Below are 17629 nucleotides of genomic sequence, written 5' to 3'. Positions count from 1 at the left end.
CTGTGGCCTTACAGCAAGAAGGTTGTGGGTCTGAATCTGCGTGGAGTTTGCATCTTCTCCCCGTGTCTGCGTAGTTAATTGGCAATTCTCAAGTGCCCATAGGTTTGAATGTGAGCGTGACTGGTTGTCTCTGTATGTATCTATATGTAAGCCCTGTGATAGACTGGCCACCCTGTCCAGAGTGTACCCCTCGGCCAATGTCAGCTGAGATTATAAGAAAATGTTCACTGGTCTACACTGACTTCAGATCACATTAAAAAAATGTTCCATGAAGAATGTAATTATTTTAAGTCATTAAATAGTTAATTCCCTGTCTTTTGTGTTATATGCAGAGTTCCTGCATGCACTGTTGTATCACTCTCACTTGTAGTTTTTATGATGTATAATGTCCCCTGACAGCCTGCTGTTAGATCTAAAAACATTTTACAACTAACATTACTGCCTACACCAGGCAAAGAAATATTTATGACTTCTGTAAATTAAATTTAAGACTTTTTAATACCTTCTGATGCCTGTTTCATGTAACTTAGTTTATTGCTTTTTAAGAGTTTTCAAGCAGATACCCAGCAACTGTGTTTAAACTATTCTGTGCATGTCAAGTTGTTTATATGAAAAACTGCTTTCATATCTTTAGTTGCTAAGGTTGAGTAGGCCATTTTTGGCAGACAGGCTGTGCTCTCTCTTCCATTTTCATTGTTTGGTAATGAAATCAGGAAGCACATTTGGAGGAAAACATTTATTTACAACCTTTCTATTGTTTTATATGTAATGTTTGTAAAACTTGTGCCTTCACAGATTTGATGTGCATAGAATCTCACACGTTGGGGAAAATATGACACAGAAGGGGTTAAAAATCACATCTGTTGCGGTGTAAATGCTGCCAAAGATGACTGATTGTTTCTGCTACCTCAGGTAAACATGTGGGAAAAAGCCCCTAGGGAAATCTACTGCAATGACAACGCTTTAGCACAGTCTGTGTTTCAAAGACGCCAGCTGATGGCTGTGTACTACGATGAAGTCACTCCTTGCATTTTAATGATTTCCTCTGTATTGCACTTTATCTGTATATATATATATTTTTGTGTCATATTGTGGTCTAAATGCAGTTTTAGGGAGACAGATGAGACAGATGTCAAACATATCAAATATAAAGCTCAATTATCCACCTAGAATAAAATATCAGCTATCAGCAGTGAATTACAGCACATTACAGTGTGTAAAACAAAATTCATTAAGACCATTAAGAAAAAAAATGAAGACCACTGAACAGCAAAGCTTGGTTGCTCCATAACTCTGACCTTTATTATAGTTGAACACACAAAGCACATTATTTCTTACACTCAGTCAAGTATACTGTTAGTATACATAATGTAGCTGTTCCACATGTACTGTACCCTCAGAAAACAGAGGGACCAGTTTGATAGCACCATTATAAAAAAGTACAATAAAAAAGGGATTCACACACAATATTGTACATTTTTTAAAAACAAGGAATAAACCTATAAAAATGTAACTTCAATAACATTTTCTAATATGTGGTTTGTTTGTTTTTTAATTGTGAGAATAGAAAATAATATCTGCATCTGTGACTATCTGGAAAAATATTGCTATATGTTTTCCGTTATGAGACGCTTCTATCGGCGCCACAACAGGATAGAAATCAGCTCCTCCGTTTCTTTGAAAGCATGTTACTGTAGAACAGTCCTGGGATCCTCATGTACAGCCAACAGAGGGCCACTGGCTGTGGAAGACTTAAGATACACTGCAGCAACATATAGTCTAAAATGTCATAAAGCACAAATCAGTAATTGTTTTTATTATTAAAAGAAAGTTGGCTCTTTTTGTAGAAGCATCAGAAATGCCCTTTAGCCTTTAAGCCTCTGAGTAGGTATACAGGTGTACATGTTTGACTGGCAGCTGAGCTGGCAGGGGCTTGGACACACATATAAACAAACTTACAAACTCTGGTCACTGCAGCTTACAAGCTAGGACCAAGGACCAGTTGCATTTTATTATCAGTGGTGCAAATGGTTTCTGGGCACCTTAAGGCACTTTAGCATGTAGCATTTCAGTCGGTAAGTTTTTAAGTTGCACAATGTCCTGCAGCTGAAAAGCTAATTAGCTATCCACCCTGCAAACTGCTCTGGTGGATGCTTGCTCATGCAGCTAAGCTAAGCTAAGGTTAATGTTAGGACAGTAGATACTATGAAAACATTAGCCAGAAAGCTAACGTGGATTGTTGTTCAGAGTTTATGTTGCGTGCGGTGTCTGTTGTGTCTCAGGCTGTGATGTAGCTGTTGGACAGCCAATGATAGGACAGTGAATTACAGCTTTAAGGTCTGGTGAATTTTATTTGTGTGATGTCAGCACAATGGCTGGCTGGCTTGTGAGTCAAATGAGCAATTTAAAGTAAGTGGGTGCCATCTTTTAGTCTGGTATCAAATTCCTATAATACATCCCTGGTTCTGTTGCACCTTTAACCACACTGTGATGTCACCGTGTACTGACACACCCTGAGTACACTTCTACATCACTGCAGCAAGATGAGATGTTGAACCACTGGAGGTAAGCAAAAACAAAATTATAGGGGGATGTTAAGTTGCTCACTAAGGTGTAATGGACATTTTGTAATGGCACTGAACAAGGAGAAAAGGAACACGAGCTCCCATATTAGCTTTAAGAACAAAACATTGCTACATATCATAAAGCGGAGAGAGTTATGAGCATATCAAAACAAGACAATGTCTGAAAGCAGATCTTCAAAATGACCAAAACTGCTTCAGAATACTTTTCTTTTCACTAACTGTTTACAATAACTGAAAGGCTATCTGACAGTGCTTGTAAAAAATAAAATCACATAATTTTATTCTTGGACAAATCGAGACTGCTCCCAACTCATTTTGCAACACCACCTCCCCAAATGCATCTTTTCTTTGAAATGTGAACTTCAAACTTTATGCAAAGCTTTGCAGAGCAGATCAAAATGAAATGAAAATATGAAATAAATGCCCCAGTTATTACTAATTTTTTAAATGGCTTGGGGGCACTTTAAGGCACTCTAGCATCTAGCATTTCAGTCTTGGTAGATTAGTCTCACAGTCAGAGCTGACAAGCACTTGTAATAAGCATTTGTGATGAGCAGGCTTGTTTGCTTTTTGAGGACTTGCTTATGCCACAGCTTAATCTGCATAAACTCCTCAGTGGAGATATAAAGTTGCGTCTTCAGCTTAAATAACTATCATGCAAAAGAAATGTTCATTTTACCTGTGTAACATTACCTCAGTGTAGGTGGACTTCAGTGTGTTTATGAGACTGTGTGAAAAGTGGAAGACTACTGCATTTATTTCCGAACACAGACCACTGCTGTTGCTGCTGTTATTGTTATTGATGATTCCTTTCACTCCTCAGGCAACCTGGCACAGACATCCAAACTCTCCAGGGTGAGCAGCAGGGCATTGTTAAAGTGCTGCACTTCAAAGAAAACACCTTGTGTAAAATACCTGCCACTTCTCAGCAGGTTTATTTCATCACTTAAAATATTCAAATAAAAACACACAGGGTACACAGAGAGCTTCACTTTGATCTTAACCAGGGGGTGTTGGTAAGGCTGCAAGCTGCCTGTGTCTGGACAGGAGGGGGAATCAAATATTCTTTCTACTGGGAGAAGAAGGAGGGTGGAGGGTCAAAGAGAGCTGCTGCCACATGGATGAAGGGAACATAAAAAAGATGGTTTGACCAGGGCAGGGCTAGCAGGAGGAATCCACCACTGATGGTGCTGTGCAGTGGTTGATGGGCTTCAGACGGTCTCCCTGCTGGAGGGAACGGCCAGTCGACTCCTCTCCTCCGCTCTGTCTTTACCTGTGGGTCACCTGGTTGTTGAGCAGGCCTGGGAACGTCTGTTCTGTTTCAGTGCTTAAAGAGCCACCTAGCAGAGCAGAGACAGACAGTTACCCCCAAAACACTTTGTCCTCATTTTACATCTGATACCAGTTTCAATCACTTCCACTGTCAAGTCTGACACATGTAGGGGATTTCTGCCCGATGAAGAGCTCAGACAAGCCTTCAGTTGGAATCATAAAGACACAAGATGATAATGAATCTGGACATTATGTCAAATTTTACTTGTCTCTCTTGTTTGTTACAGTAAATATTTGTAATATATAAAGTTCACCTAGACCTTGGGAACAGTCATTTGACACAATAATAAATAGCTTTCAGTCATGTCATTAGGTCTTTATTTTTGAGGTATAACTCATGTTCACCATGATTGAAGTCCCATACTTGTATAATTCCATCTCCCGATAAGTGGACATTGAATTATTATTTTTTTTAATTAATGAACTATTACTATGAACAACTGAACAGTACATCAGAGAGATCAATCATAAACCATTTAAGTTAAGCTAAAGTATTTAACAAACTAGAAAAGCATCAGAACAGACTGACTGCAGAGTGATGTGGTAAAAGGAAAAACAGCTGCAGAAATGATGAACCTCAGAACAGCTTTTGTGAGGGGTGAGCTATACGAGCTCAACGAAGCAGAAGTACAAGTAGTCTTGTCTACTACTGTAGCTACGACAATAATGAGCTGAGATTTTGAGGTTTTCTGACATACATACTGCAACTTGGGTCTTATGTCATTTTGAGCATACTGGTTTTGATCACATTTTTCTTGACAAAATAATTGTGGAGATAACATTGCGACAACAAAATCTGACTGGACTGGAAACACGAGTTGAGATAACAGTTTAGCCGGATTATCTGAGCTACTTCATTTGGAGGTAAAACCAGATGCTGACACTTTTGGCAATAATTTTACCTTTTGTCTTCATCTTCTCTTCCTCATAAGTAAGTCTGACTAACCCGCAGTTTTTTGTTTTTTTTAAACCTGACCACTTGTGCTTTTTGCCACATCTTTTTAGCAGTGTCAGCAAGTTTTCAGATCTCAGCTATTTAATTGGACAGTACCATGTTATTTCTGCTGATAGGAATCATGGCCAAAACTAACACCCACATTTAATAATCTGTAATTTCTCTTTAACCACAAAGTTATATTTTAAGTCTTTTAAAGCTATATAAAACAGACTACTGATGGCATGTATTGGTGTGTATTTTGTGTTGTTAAATTTCACTGTTTCCCATTTTGCTCCACATAATCGCTTCTCTGCACTAAAATTGCATGAAATAATATGAAAATGAATGTAGTGACAACATGTGCTTAATAATGACATGTACCATATGTTATATTTATATTCTGCAGTGACTTTAGGTATGATATCAGTTCTTAGATTAGTGGTACAAGGACAGCAGATGTTACAGATAATATTGTGAGGTCTTACCATTATGGCAGCTGTACATCCATACACGATGGCCATCATATCGACATCTGCATTTCATGATGTTATTGGTGTAGTCTGACTCTGGCACTTCGTAGTTTGGATTAATTACTATCTGTAAGAGGGAGTGTGAGTCAGTCAGCGATGGCTGGTAAAGGCCAGTGCTAACGGCAGCAGTGTGTGGATAATTTCACTCTAAATTCAGAGGAAAAGAACAACTGCACATGGGAAACATTACCTGGAAAATGTAATCTCCAGGTTTGATGTCAGTTATGTCGACCCACTGGCAGTCAATATCGTGTCTGTAGGTATCCCAGCAGCCCACAGTGATGCCCTGGTCGCCAAAGTTAGCACATTCATACCTCTTTTCAATACCTATCATGAGATGTTACAAAATGAAAAAAACAGATGGTAATGAAGCCCTTTGCAAACACATTATTCAGTTTCAAAGTTGCATTGTATTTTATTGGTCACTTGCAGGCAGCGGAACAAGCTGTACGTAACGCAACACTGACATATCCTCATCTATATATTATCATTTAAAAAGTTTTATGGTGAATGTTTTTGTAAATGGTTGCTCATTTACACACCCTGCAGACACAGTGCAAGTGTCTGCAGGGTGATGAGTGAGCAGAAAATGAGAAAATGATGAGTGAACCAAACAGTAAAGTCACAGGGCAGAAAACCAAAACAATGTGCTAAAAGATGCTAAAAAGCTTATTAGATCTGAGGTTAACTGCAGACTAGGGTGACAATTCTCTGGGGGTTTGTCATTACATGTACCTCTTTCAAATTACACATAGTCATTTGATCATTTTTTAAAAATAAAAATATTGGTGGTGCAGCTTTAAGTGCCCATTACTGACTATGTGAACATTTCTGAGACGCAAAGGTTTTGTCACTATTCTGTGAAGACTGAAACAGGAATCTTATAGTGGTTCTGACCTTCATCACACTCTGAGTCCTCCAGGCAAAAACTTGCTTTGTGTCCTTCTGCCACTTTGGTTCCATTGAGGCTGAACAGGTCATAGAGCGTAAACACCTCCATGCTGTGATAATGCCTACACACACAGACAGAAATATGGTTTAACATCCTCAGGCTGAAAAGGCCACACAAGAGTACATGAAGAATGGCACCTCTTGTTGTTGTGACTGTAACTCTAGCCTCTACTGGAGAAAGTGCACCAAAGGTCTTTACATTCAAAAGAAGAAAAACACAAGGTAGAAGCTGTAATGCACAACATTTCTTTAAATGGTTGGATTCTGCTCTGTAAGTAAGTTCTGCCAGTCAAATGTGCCAGAGGTTTGACGTGTGGAGAGCTGGTAGCTGTGTGAAGCTGCCAACACTGAACTGTTCCTCCAGCCAATATAGGAACCACAGAAATGTGGGACTTATTGCAGAGCTATGTACAGTAACTGAAGCCTACACCACATGGTCAATTACAGGGCAGCAGAATGTATGGATGGGAAAACTGCTCCAGGAACAGGTCAAGATGTGGGCTGCATCATCTCTTCTTCAATTAAGTCTAATTTTAGATGTTGTTTCTGAAGAATTCAAATGGCTGCTTCAATTATGTGGTCAAATTATTGAATAACAACGTCTCCTGATGAAGTTCAAATGCAATAATCTAAAAAAAAAGAAGGACTTTATGTTTCTGATTAACAATTAAGATGTGACTAATGTTTCTGGAATACAAATAAATATAGACATAAAAATAAATGTCAGCCTGATGCACCACATGGAACCATGAACCATGTGGGAATGAAGGCTTCCTTGGAAAAAGGCAATACTTGGCAGGTGATTGGGTGAAGCATCTGTCTATCATATGTCGTATAGCTTGGAGCCTGGCAAGATGGATTCTTGCTTGCGAGAAGCTGTTTCACAATTTCTTATTCATGCTGCCAATATTACATCGTTACATTAAATATCTTTAAAAGTCCCATATTTTACACTTTTCCTGTGTTTTATTAGAAGTGTTAATATCCATAAGAAGATGTTTTGATAGATATTTAGATATTTGTGGTTTTAAGAACCAAAACCTATCTCCATGTAGTTTTACATCTCCTCTCTCAGGCTTCTCTCTGGAGCTCTAGTAACAACAGGTCAGTGACTGTTTTCTGAGTTATCAATTAAAAATATAACAGATTTCAGGCAAACACTCACAAAAAAGAAATTCTGTGAGGTCGGATGGTGGGACTGGGTGGGCCGGGCCAATGGCATGGCTGAGAGGATTGAGCACTTTGACACTTTCACAATATTAATATGGAACCTAGACCTGCTTTATAATCAAAAAAGACATGGAAATCTCACTTTATACAATATGGGACCTTTAACTTTTCCTTTCACTCCACCCACTTTAACGGCTTGGCTTAATCTCTTGGCTCTAGCTCTGTACTTAATGCGCACACACGAAAGTGGGATCGGTCTTCTCCTCTAACTCTTGGAAAAAACAGCAAAACATTTCCATAACCTTATTTCCCAAAATGTTGAACTATTCCCTTCAAGCAAAGTGGAGAGTATTTCTCTGGAGGTTTAACAGACAGACAGCTTCAGCACCTTGTATGAGCAAACACATGGCGCTGGTGTCTGGTAAATGAAAAGAGATTGCTACTGTGGAATCATATGATGAAATCTGGTATAAAAGAGTGCTCGAACTCTGTGATACTGACCTGTGACAGTCGTGCCACACCCAGGAGTGTCTGCTGGCTTTAGGCCTGAAGTCAGACTGGCCGTTATTGTGGATCTGGGAGGAAAAGCGCAGGAGGCGGCGGTAGGAGTTGGCGGGAACCTGATTGGAGGTGGAGGCAAGACAGTTCTCCTCGTACGCACACTGCAGCATGAACATGGGCCTGTCCTCCATGTAGGTGGTCTGCTCCACCACCTGAGGGTTCAACACCAGGTCAGGAGCCGCTGCGGACAGGAAGATCCAAGAAGAAAAAAAAACAAAGAGAAAACAGACAGACAAAACATATTTAGAAAGAGAGAAATGGCTTCATTGGCCACAAAAAAAGCTCTGGCAAGTAACTGAGTGAAGGATGCTGGACTTTCAGTTATGCAAACATTTGTCCAAGGCAAAGATTCTCCAGTGGCAGAAATAATTTCATTTGTTGAATTAAAACTCACTTTGCGGAGCAAGAGTGAAAGCTTCTCAGTGTGAATGTTAGCTTAATGCCAAATTCAATCACGAAGGCTCTGGTCAAAGTATAATTAAAAGTGTAAATGTCAATTACTTCTTTTTCTTTCCTGATGTAATACGACATGGTTTCTCAGCGCACTGTCTAAAAGCATTCCCTCACATCAACACATGACACAACAGATGAATTTGAGGGAATTTTAGTGTCTTACTCTCAGAACAGGAGACTCCGGCGGCATTGCGTCCCCCTCCTTTCGGGCAGCTGAGGTGGTCTCCGTGGTGCAGACAGTGGGACAGAGACATCTCGGTACCGGAGCAGCGAACACCACTCATCACCACAGCGTCTGCGCTCACCTCCCCTGGCCAATACCACGTCTCCTGTAGAGAAAACATGACCCTCGGTTCACGGCTGACATCCACATATCATCCACCTCCACTTTCATTGATTACTGAATTGTTTCATATGGAAATTGTAGAACTTTCTGATTAGACTGATAAGACTCCTCACATCACGGTGATAGGCCTTAATGAGGAGTTTTTTTGTTTTTTTTTTTAAAGATAATTTAATTGAAAAACATCATTTAGATATATTTTTTGATATAACTACTAGCTTTTCACCAAAATTGTTGTACTTTGCATATAATTTGTCAGCCTACTTGCAATATCTTCGCAGCACACCGGTGGGCCCCGGCCAACGGGTTGGGAACCACTGCACTAAACAGTTTGTAAAGCCTGCAGTGCAATGAAACCATACTCAAGCACAATGCTTATTTGTCATTACTTTATTGTTTTATTATTACTTTTCATTTCTCTAGCAGTGTAATAAGTATTTTAGGTCTTTTACTGAAGTGGCAGTATCACTATATACTATTCATTATCAGCAAAGTGAACTTCAATAACAAAAAAACAAATGAGCCTTTTAACAGTTTTTATTACTTTATATTACTTTATATTACTGGATTATAATTACTAATGCATTAATGTTGAACTGACATTTACATTCTTTATAACCATCTGACAATGGCATCATATTAGATTAAATATAGGATCATCATATGTTTTAGATGGGAAATGATAAAAATCAGTTGATTATAAATTATTAATAAATGTAAAACATTTTACTGTGATGATGCCAATCTAACATTTAGGCCCTTTTTTTAGGGAGATGATGAACTGTTCTCAATAACACCATGACTTTGTGAGGACAGGTGATTCTCCACAGTCACCACAGGACGGCGCACCCTACCCTCCGACAGCATCACATGTGAAGCGACACAGTGTTGACGATATGGAGGCGAAGTTCTCATATATCACCCACAAAATCAAACAGATGACTCGACTGTGCCTACTTTTTTCTGTTGGCCATTGTACAGTATGTAATTACCTGGTATATATTTTTTGCAAAGAGTGCAACTTGACCTGCCTCAGAACGGCTGTGCAACTTGTGTCCCCATGTCTGTAACATTTTAATGTGTGATGGAGCTGCCAGATGAAAAAAAATAGCCAAAATACACCTATCACAACACACTCCTGCTCAGCCCCGCCATCCTCTCATCACACAGAAACCATAAAGAGAGTATGAAGCCCCCTCCTCACCTACTGTTACTATCATCATGCTGCACTTTAAACTGTGTTTGACACCAGTTTCCCCGTGTTTAAGAGAGAGGGGCTCTTTATCTTAATGTCTTACAGGGATAAACAGTTAACAGAGGGCTGTTTGTTACTCTGAGCAACAACATACACATGGAAACAGAGGACAGTGGTCCTGTGGGTCTGTAAGGAGTATATGGCTGTAATAAGAGTTTTAATTTCCTTTCATTTTAATTGTGGTAATAACTCCACTCTTTCACACATGAAAATGAAAAGAGTGTTTTAATTTAATTTGGTCATTTATCATTTTAATACTGGTGGCCATACGCTTTCACAGCTTGCAACCTGCCACATATTATCTAGGAAAAAGATAAATGTGACAAATGTGGCAGGCACACTATAAGTGTATCTGTGCCCACACCACTGAGGCTGATCCCTGTACATTACTGTATATGAAATTAATCTTATTCACTTGTGAAGATTTAATGGTTTTTCCAAAATTGCTTTTAGATGGATCTGACTGCTTTTTTTTTCCACAAAAACCTTTTTTTTCAGCCACTGAGACTGAAAAGCTTCAGCTTAAAATTCAGTCTCATTAATATTCTATTCAGTCTCTCTGCAGCAAAATCAATGTTCCATTCACTACTTTTACAGGCAAGACTGTAGAAACTAAAAAGCTGTTGGCTGCAGTATTTTATTTCAAAGTCAAATGAGCCTTGATGAAATTTTTTTCAAGGATGTCACCTGGCTTCTGGATGGAAAAATCCTAAACCACACATGAAACTGATTGCAAACATCTGTGTTTTGCCACTTGGACACAAGAAACTCAGAGTTACGTTGTGACTCAGTGCAGTGCTGGCCCTACAGTATGTGATGCTAGTTGTGTGTCAATAAACCCTGTCCTTAAACCCCTTAATGAAAACCATTCTTTACACCAAAGATCCCAAGTCACTGCTAATTAAGACTGACTAATTCACTGATTGTGACAGTCATTCAACCCAATAGGACACAGGCAGTTGAAGTGGATAGTGGAAGTGAAAAAAAGGAAGTTGAGTTTGACCAAGAAAGGAGGGAAGAGAAGAGAGAATGTGAGGAAAAACCCTTCTAGATCAAATCAGGAGTCTCTCTTAAACTAAGGAGGGGATGTGGCAGGTTTATTTCCACTGCTGCACCATACACACTGTGTATTTAGGAACTTGGAGGAGTGAGGGTTTTTCTTGGCTTGCTCAGGGCATTTCAGTGCAGCTGGCAGATAGTGGTGACCCTCTGGAAACAGAGTCTCTCAATTTACAGTCGTCTCTCTCAACTGGCTCCACAGTGGCACGCGAGCCTCTCCAGTCCAACACTTATTGTTTCTTAATCTTTGTGTTTTGGTCACAAACAACATCCACATTTTGGGTACATGTCACACAGTAACATGAATGCAGGGTCACTGTGTGGCTGCAGTCCATGAATAAACTGCTTCAGCGAATGAAAACTAGAAAACTAAAGAAACAATATGTGGAACAAAAGTGTTGCTGTGACAAAAAAGAAAAATGTTCTTAGAGTTAAACTTTTATGATTAAAGACAGGAAGTCAGTCACTTACTCGAGTTTCTTATTTTTCAAATAATAAGCACAGGCAACATAAGCAGTTTCCTATAAGCTACTTTCAATGACATTTCATGGTTAAATAGTTAATGAATTTAAATTTAGTTGAGCTTAAAAGAAGCAGTTCTTTCAAAGAAGTCAATAAGAAACTCACTTAACTGTCTTAATATAACTATTATTTACAAATCACCTATATATTTCCAGGAAAATCCTACAGGCAAATAGAGAGAAATTGTGGACTTGTATTTCCACACAATCCAATCAATTAATAATAAACAGATTTGTTCAGATTTGTATTGTCTAGGTTTGATAAACTGGAAGGACACTGAACACTCTATGTTGGTGTTGTTTCAGAAATGCATTTAAAGGTTGTAAAATTTAACCAACAATCTTGTTATATTCAGAGCAGACACAAAGAGGCTGATTTCCTCCCAGCCTGGCAGCTGCGACTCGTACCTGGAAAGCATTGCTGGCGAAGCCCAGGCCCAGCTGTCTGCAGACCACCATGGCCTCCATGGTTCCCCAACTTTCACTGCACACCGTCCCCCACACCAGGGAGCCATTCCTCTCCACCATCACCTCCACACGGCCCTCATAGGGGTTTCGACCTCCACTCAGACGCAGCTATGGGCATGAAAAATACTTAAAATCCACAGACAAACAAGTCTAATTTTAAATGGTTCAAAGTAGTTCACTTGTAGATTTAGATAATGTGTGTGTAAAGTAAAGATCTGGGTGAGCATGTTATTTGTGTCCATGCAGATGTGTTGTAGAGGGAACAGCTGTTATTGTCTGCAGGACAGACTGGTGTGTGAGAGTATGTCACTGTGGTGTAGAGACTGACCCGCTCCTGGAAGCCCATAGCAGGGACGTTACATCTGACGGCTGCATCCTCCTCATGGCTGCAGCCCAGAGCATCCTTGTTGAAGTAGCACTCTGTGATGGACTTCTCAAATCCTGAACACTCCACCTCATTCATGTGCACCGGGCCCATACCTGAAAAACACAGACAAAGAAAACTGTTCTGAACGAGTTTTTGAAAGGAAAACAAATGATAATTAAGTCTGATAACTCATCTTACAGCCCTGATATCAAATCAAATATGTGATAATAAATTAAATTTAAAATGGTTTGGATATTGGGAAATACACTTATTTGCTGTCAGCACATTAATGTCTGTAAGTAAATATGTTAGAACCAGCAGCCAGTAAGCTTAGCTTAGCATAATGAGCAGAGTCAAGAGGAGGCAGCCAGCCTGGCTCTGTCCAAAATTTAAAAGATCTGCCTTTTCCCCTTGTTTCCATTCTCTATGCTAAGCTACGCTAATTATCTGCTGGCTTCAGCTTCTTATTTACCATACAGACATGAGAGTGTCATTGATTTTCTCATCTAATTCTCTGCAGGAAGGCAAAGGAAGGTGTATTGCCAGGTTAAAGAGAGGACAGCAGTAACAGTCAACTAAGCATGTAAAGAGATGTTCACACGTAGAACATGTAGTCAATCAATCAAACAACCACACAAGTAGCCTACAATAACTCTACAACAGTCAGCACATTATTACAAATATGAAATGATTTCTAAACCCTTCAAACCCCAACTTTAAGCTACTTCACCTGCTGATGAGCTCATCCTGGTCCCAAGACACAGAGTCTTTCCCACAAGCAGTAGTGAAATGTAAGTAAGTACATTTATTCAAGTACTGTACTCAAGTACAAATTTGAGATATTTCTACTTCATTTCCATTTTATGCAACTTTACTCTTGTACTTGTTGCATTATACTTTTTACTCCACTACATTTGCTTGCTTTATTCATTACTTGTACTTTTCATAGTTTCTTACTTTCCAGGCTATAATTTTTCATGCTGTTCCTGTCCAGAGAAAACCATGTATCTCCTAATTTGGTAACTTTGGTAACTAAATTTGAATGTTCCTGATAAACTTGATTTTTAAATGTTTCTTTATGGGTTAAGAAAACTCCCCTGCTGCTTAAGCAACAGAATCTATTTAAAAAAAACCTCTTGAATCAGCTGGAAACTAAGATAGATAGATACAGTCATAGATACGTGGTTATAACAGTCTAAAAACATCATATGTAAAAATACTGACAGGGACCATTTGTCTGCACGGTATTAGTTCTTTTACTAAAGCAGGGGATCTGAGTACTCCCTCCTCCACTGCCCATGTCACTCGAACACATAGAAATTAATCTGCTGCACTGCCTCCTCTAAAATGACGGGGGATGTCCCTCATACGGTGATCTTTATCATCATGAAGAATCATATGTTCAACACACAGCAATGTTAGAGACAAATATGATCAACAGTCACACTGACAACTCTTCATCTTGATGGTTTCCCTCTCTGTTTTGGTGTATTACTATCATCTGAGCTTTTCTTATTATTTCCATCTGGGTTTTGTTTTTCTCTAGAGCCAATGATGAGAAATCATGATGGAAAAGGATTCTGGAGAAGGAACATTGCCTCTGTTTCAACATTTTCCGTGTCTAATATCAGTGGAATGAGCAGAAATGTACAGCATGTCCCTGTTTATGAAAAAGAAAACTCTGTTTGCCAGTTATTGCTACACCCCTAGAGGAAGATGTACTGTCTTCTGTAGGATAGCCTGCTAACACTATTACAGAGTGTGTAATGTAGAAATAGGTCAATAGCAGATTTTAGGTGGGTGGGAGGTCCCAACTTCCAAACTGGCTTTGCCTGCTGTAAAACTCTCCATGCAGCCTGCTGGTGCAGACTGTCTCCTCAGAGGAGACCATAAAGTGCGACTGCTCAGACTGAAGGCCTCCATTAGAAAAGAAACGAGTCAGTAAAAGGTGGACGTCTTCTTCTGGGCCCATCCCAAATCCTAGGCAGAAAACCTGCCTCACACATTTCAAACGATACCTGCTCATTCCAAAAAGGGAAACCGATCCCGGTAAACACGGATGATTGTGGTTCATTACAACTTGAGTCTTAGTTTTGTGCTTGTAATAATCAGTTATGATGACACTGTACAAGCCAAAGTAATTGCTGATGTTTGTGAACAGAGGAAGGCAGCTATTATGAAGAGAAGGGAACAGACGTGGTCTACAACTTGGAAGAACTGTGAAAACCTAGAAACCTAAAACTTGTCAGTGTCAGCATGGAGCCACTTCTGTCACTCAACATTGTCTTTGCTCAGCTGGGCCCCTATCCAGCTCCGAGTCTCTGAATTACTCAGGACCTCCTGCTGCACCCAGTGGCACAAACAGCTAAAGTGTCTATTCTCACTATACTGCATACCTCAGAGCGGGTGGTGTGCAGCTTTAATGTTAAAGGTGCCATATTTTAAAAAGTGAGACTCCCAGGTCTTGTTTGATGACAAAGCAGGTCTAGGTTCTATATTAATACAGAGAAATGCACACAGCCCATTTTCAGAAACTGAGCCTTAAAACAAGTCGTCAGGGCTTCTGTAACTTAGTGATGTCACCACAAAGCAGTCATTGCTCTCAGCTATGGCCCAAGCCCCGCCCACCTGGACCAACCACCCAACCTTGCAGGATTTGGTTTCTCTGAGTGATTATGTGAAATCTGCTATATTTTTATCCGATCACTCAGAAAACACTGTTGCTACTAGAGCCCTTGAGAGAAGCCTGAGAGAGGAGAGGTGAATCTACATTGAGATTATTTTTGGTTTAATACAATAAAACACCACAAAAGAGTGAACTGAGACCTTTAAATAAAAACTTCCTCTATGTACAGATAGTGATAAATTCCATGCAAACAGCAACATTTTCTACCACACAGCATCGGAACAGAGAGTAAAGGGCTGGAGGTTTATGTGTCAGTGTGAACATGGCTCTCCACAGGCTCCGTCCACAGGCCAGCTGAGCTACGTTTGCCTTGCTGTTTTTTCCCCTCCTGCAGTGCACAGAGTAACTTCAAAACTCAATGCACCAAGCTTTCATGTATTATATCATTTCATGATATGTGAGTTCATACCAGCTCAGGAAACGGGTTCTCATCCTCACTGATCTGCACTGTGTAGCTAATCCTGTTCCACCAAGCTAAATCACTTTTACCATCAGGTCTGTGAGTTCATGATACTCTGCTCAGTGGCACAAAGAGGTGATATCCGGAGGAAAGCCTAAAGGATAGAATTACTGTCTTAAATGTTTGTGATTTGTGGTTTTGCACCACAGACAGAACCTTCCATCACATGCCATGTCGACAATATAAATGGACAGTTGTTCCAACACTAAAGACTGTCTGTGTATGAAGTACCGTGTACTTAGTCCAGGCTGTTTTTAGGTTTTCTGTACATGAGTATAGTGCTCACATTTCATGTCTTTATGCTTTTCCTATTGGTTGTATTATGGAGCTTATCATGGAAGAAGAGGGTTGGGCCAGAGATGGAGGAGGGGGGGAGCAGAACTCCAGCTTAGATTACAGGCTTGATTTTATGCATTAGTTTCATTCAAAAAGCTCTTAAAAACCTTAAAATGCTCCTTTCCTCTGAGCTGAATGTGCGGCCAGGAGAGGCTGAAAAAAGACTCAGCTGACTTTTCTTACAGAAATAAATGTAAAAACATAAAACCAGTATACCTTGTCCCAGGCGACCGCCAGACAGGGCCTCCTTGGCCGTACCGAAGCCCAGCTCTCGACACACCACGTTGGCAGACAGCAGGTTCCAGTTATCATCGCATATGGTGCCCCACTCTCCGTTTTTCAACACCTCCACTCGGCCCTCGCCTACGATGGCCCCACCACGAAGACGAACCAAGGCTTGCTGAGGAGGTAAAACAGAGACACTGTTAAAAGACATAACTGTAGAAGACGATCATACTCTAAAACCACATATTTAGGTTATTCTGGTTCTTTAAAAAATAACCGAGCCAGCTGAAGTTTTGAACGTCAACTTTTCCTCCTGTGTGATGAGGAAGCTGAGGCAGCAGACTGGGTGGCTTCATGTTTATACAACATGCTATTAATGCGGTTCTCCCATTAACTCTTTAGACAAACTGGAAATGTTTCATTTTACAAGTAAACACATTAGTAGCTCAGTTTAATCTGATTTACTGCTCATTGTATCCACACAGTAAAACCCAGACATCTTAATGTGTGGGCTCTGGATTACATCCTTACTCCCCAGTACACCTCCTTCTTAAGGTGGTATTAACATTAAAACCATCCAAAAAATGTGACACATTATCCCACAAAACAGTAAGATTATCTCAGATATATACTGTTGTGAAACAGATTATGAGTAAAGACCAACTGAACTAGATGATGCTGATGATAATTAATACATGTAACTGGATGCAACTTGTTCAGAAATATATGGTTAAACAAACTGAATTCCTTTCATCGATATTTCACAAAGGTGAACAATTTCAAGCTTGACAGCGCCATATTACGAGATTTTATTTAACTAGTGCTGAAACAATTAGTGGATGAACCAATGAGAGAAAATCTATCAACAATCATTTTTGAAGCTACAATTTCAAACATCTGCTGATTCCAGGTTTGTATATGAGAGACTTTGCTGCTTTTCTGGGTCATATTGTTGTAATATTGAATTTTATGTAGTGTTCTGGACTGTTAGTTGGAGAAAACAAGCAAATTCAAGACATTTCCTTTGTGATGGGATTTTTTCACGACTGTGTAATCTCTTATAATAAAAAAATCTTGCATGTCCTGACAATTAACTCTCTGTAGGTTTCCAGAAACCTTTGATTCCCAGTAGAACTGACTAACACACTAAGTTAGTTATTCAGTCGAATAACTGTGGAAACTGTGGAAAACTGCACCCTTCTTATCTTACAGTCACAACAAATCACCTAATCTTGTGTTTCTATTCTTGACTATTGTGGTGTTTTCACAATGAATTGATTAATAAAAAAATAATGGACAGAACAAATCCTAACAATAATCTTCAGTCGCCACCCTAATGTTAATAAACTTAATGGGTGTGAAAATAAAATACACATAATAAATATAAACA

The 17629-nt window shown here is 39.6% G+C and overlaps 1 protein-coding gene across 1 annotated transcript in view; it reads right to left on the bottom strand.

Annotated features, from left to right (window-relative positions):
* Positions 1-1276: 1276 nt before the first annotated feature.
* loxl2b (lysyl oxidase-like 2b) overlaps positions 1277-17629 on the bottom strand; it is a 42558-nt gene continuing 26205 nt past the window's right edge. Inside the window, exons 6-14 of the mRNA XM_071481940.1 lie at positions 16231-16414; positions 12494-12645; positions 12106-12273; positions 8683-8848; positions 8007-8247; positions 6282-6397; positions 5575-5711; positions 5340-5451; positions 1277-3925 (exon numbers count right to left, since the gene is read on the bottom strand). Of these exons, the coding sequence (XP_071338041.1) occupies positions 3855-3925; positions 5340-5451; positions 5575-5711; positions 6282-6397; positions 8007-8247; positions 8683-8848; positions 12106-12273; positions 12494-12645; positions 16231-16414 (1347 nt within the window). The 3' untranslated portion in view covers positions 1277-3854. The remainder of the gene's footprint in view (positions 3926-5339; positions 5452-5574; positions 5712-6281; positions 6398-8006; positions 8248-8682; positions 8849-12105; positions 12274-12493; positions 12646-16230; positions 16415-17629) is intronic.

Source organism: Trachinotus anak, unplaced genomic scaffold (genome assembly GCF_046630095.1).
Source record: "Trachinotus anak isolate AG129_WGS33_773 ecotype Australia unplaced genomic scaffold, CSIRO_AGI_Tana_v1 ptg000008l, whole genome shotgun sequence".
NCBI lineage: Eukaryota > Metazoa > Chordata > Actinopteri > Carangiformes > Carangidae > Trachinotus > Trachinotus anak.
This window is presented reverse-complemented; position numbering and strand designations above follow the sequence as displayed.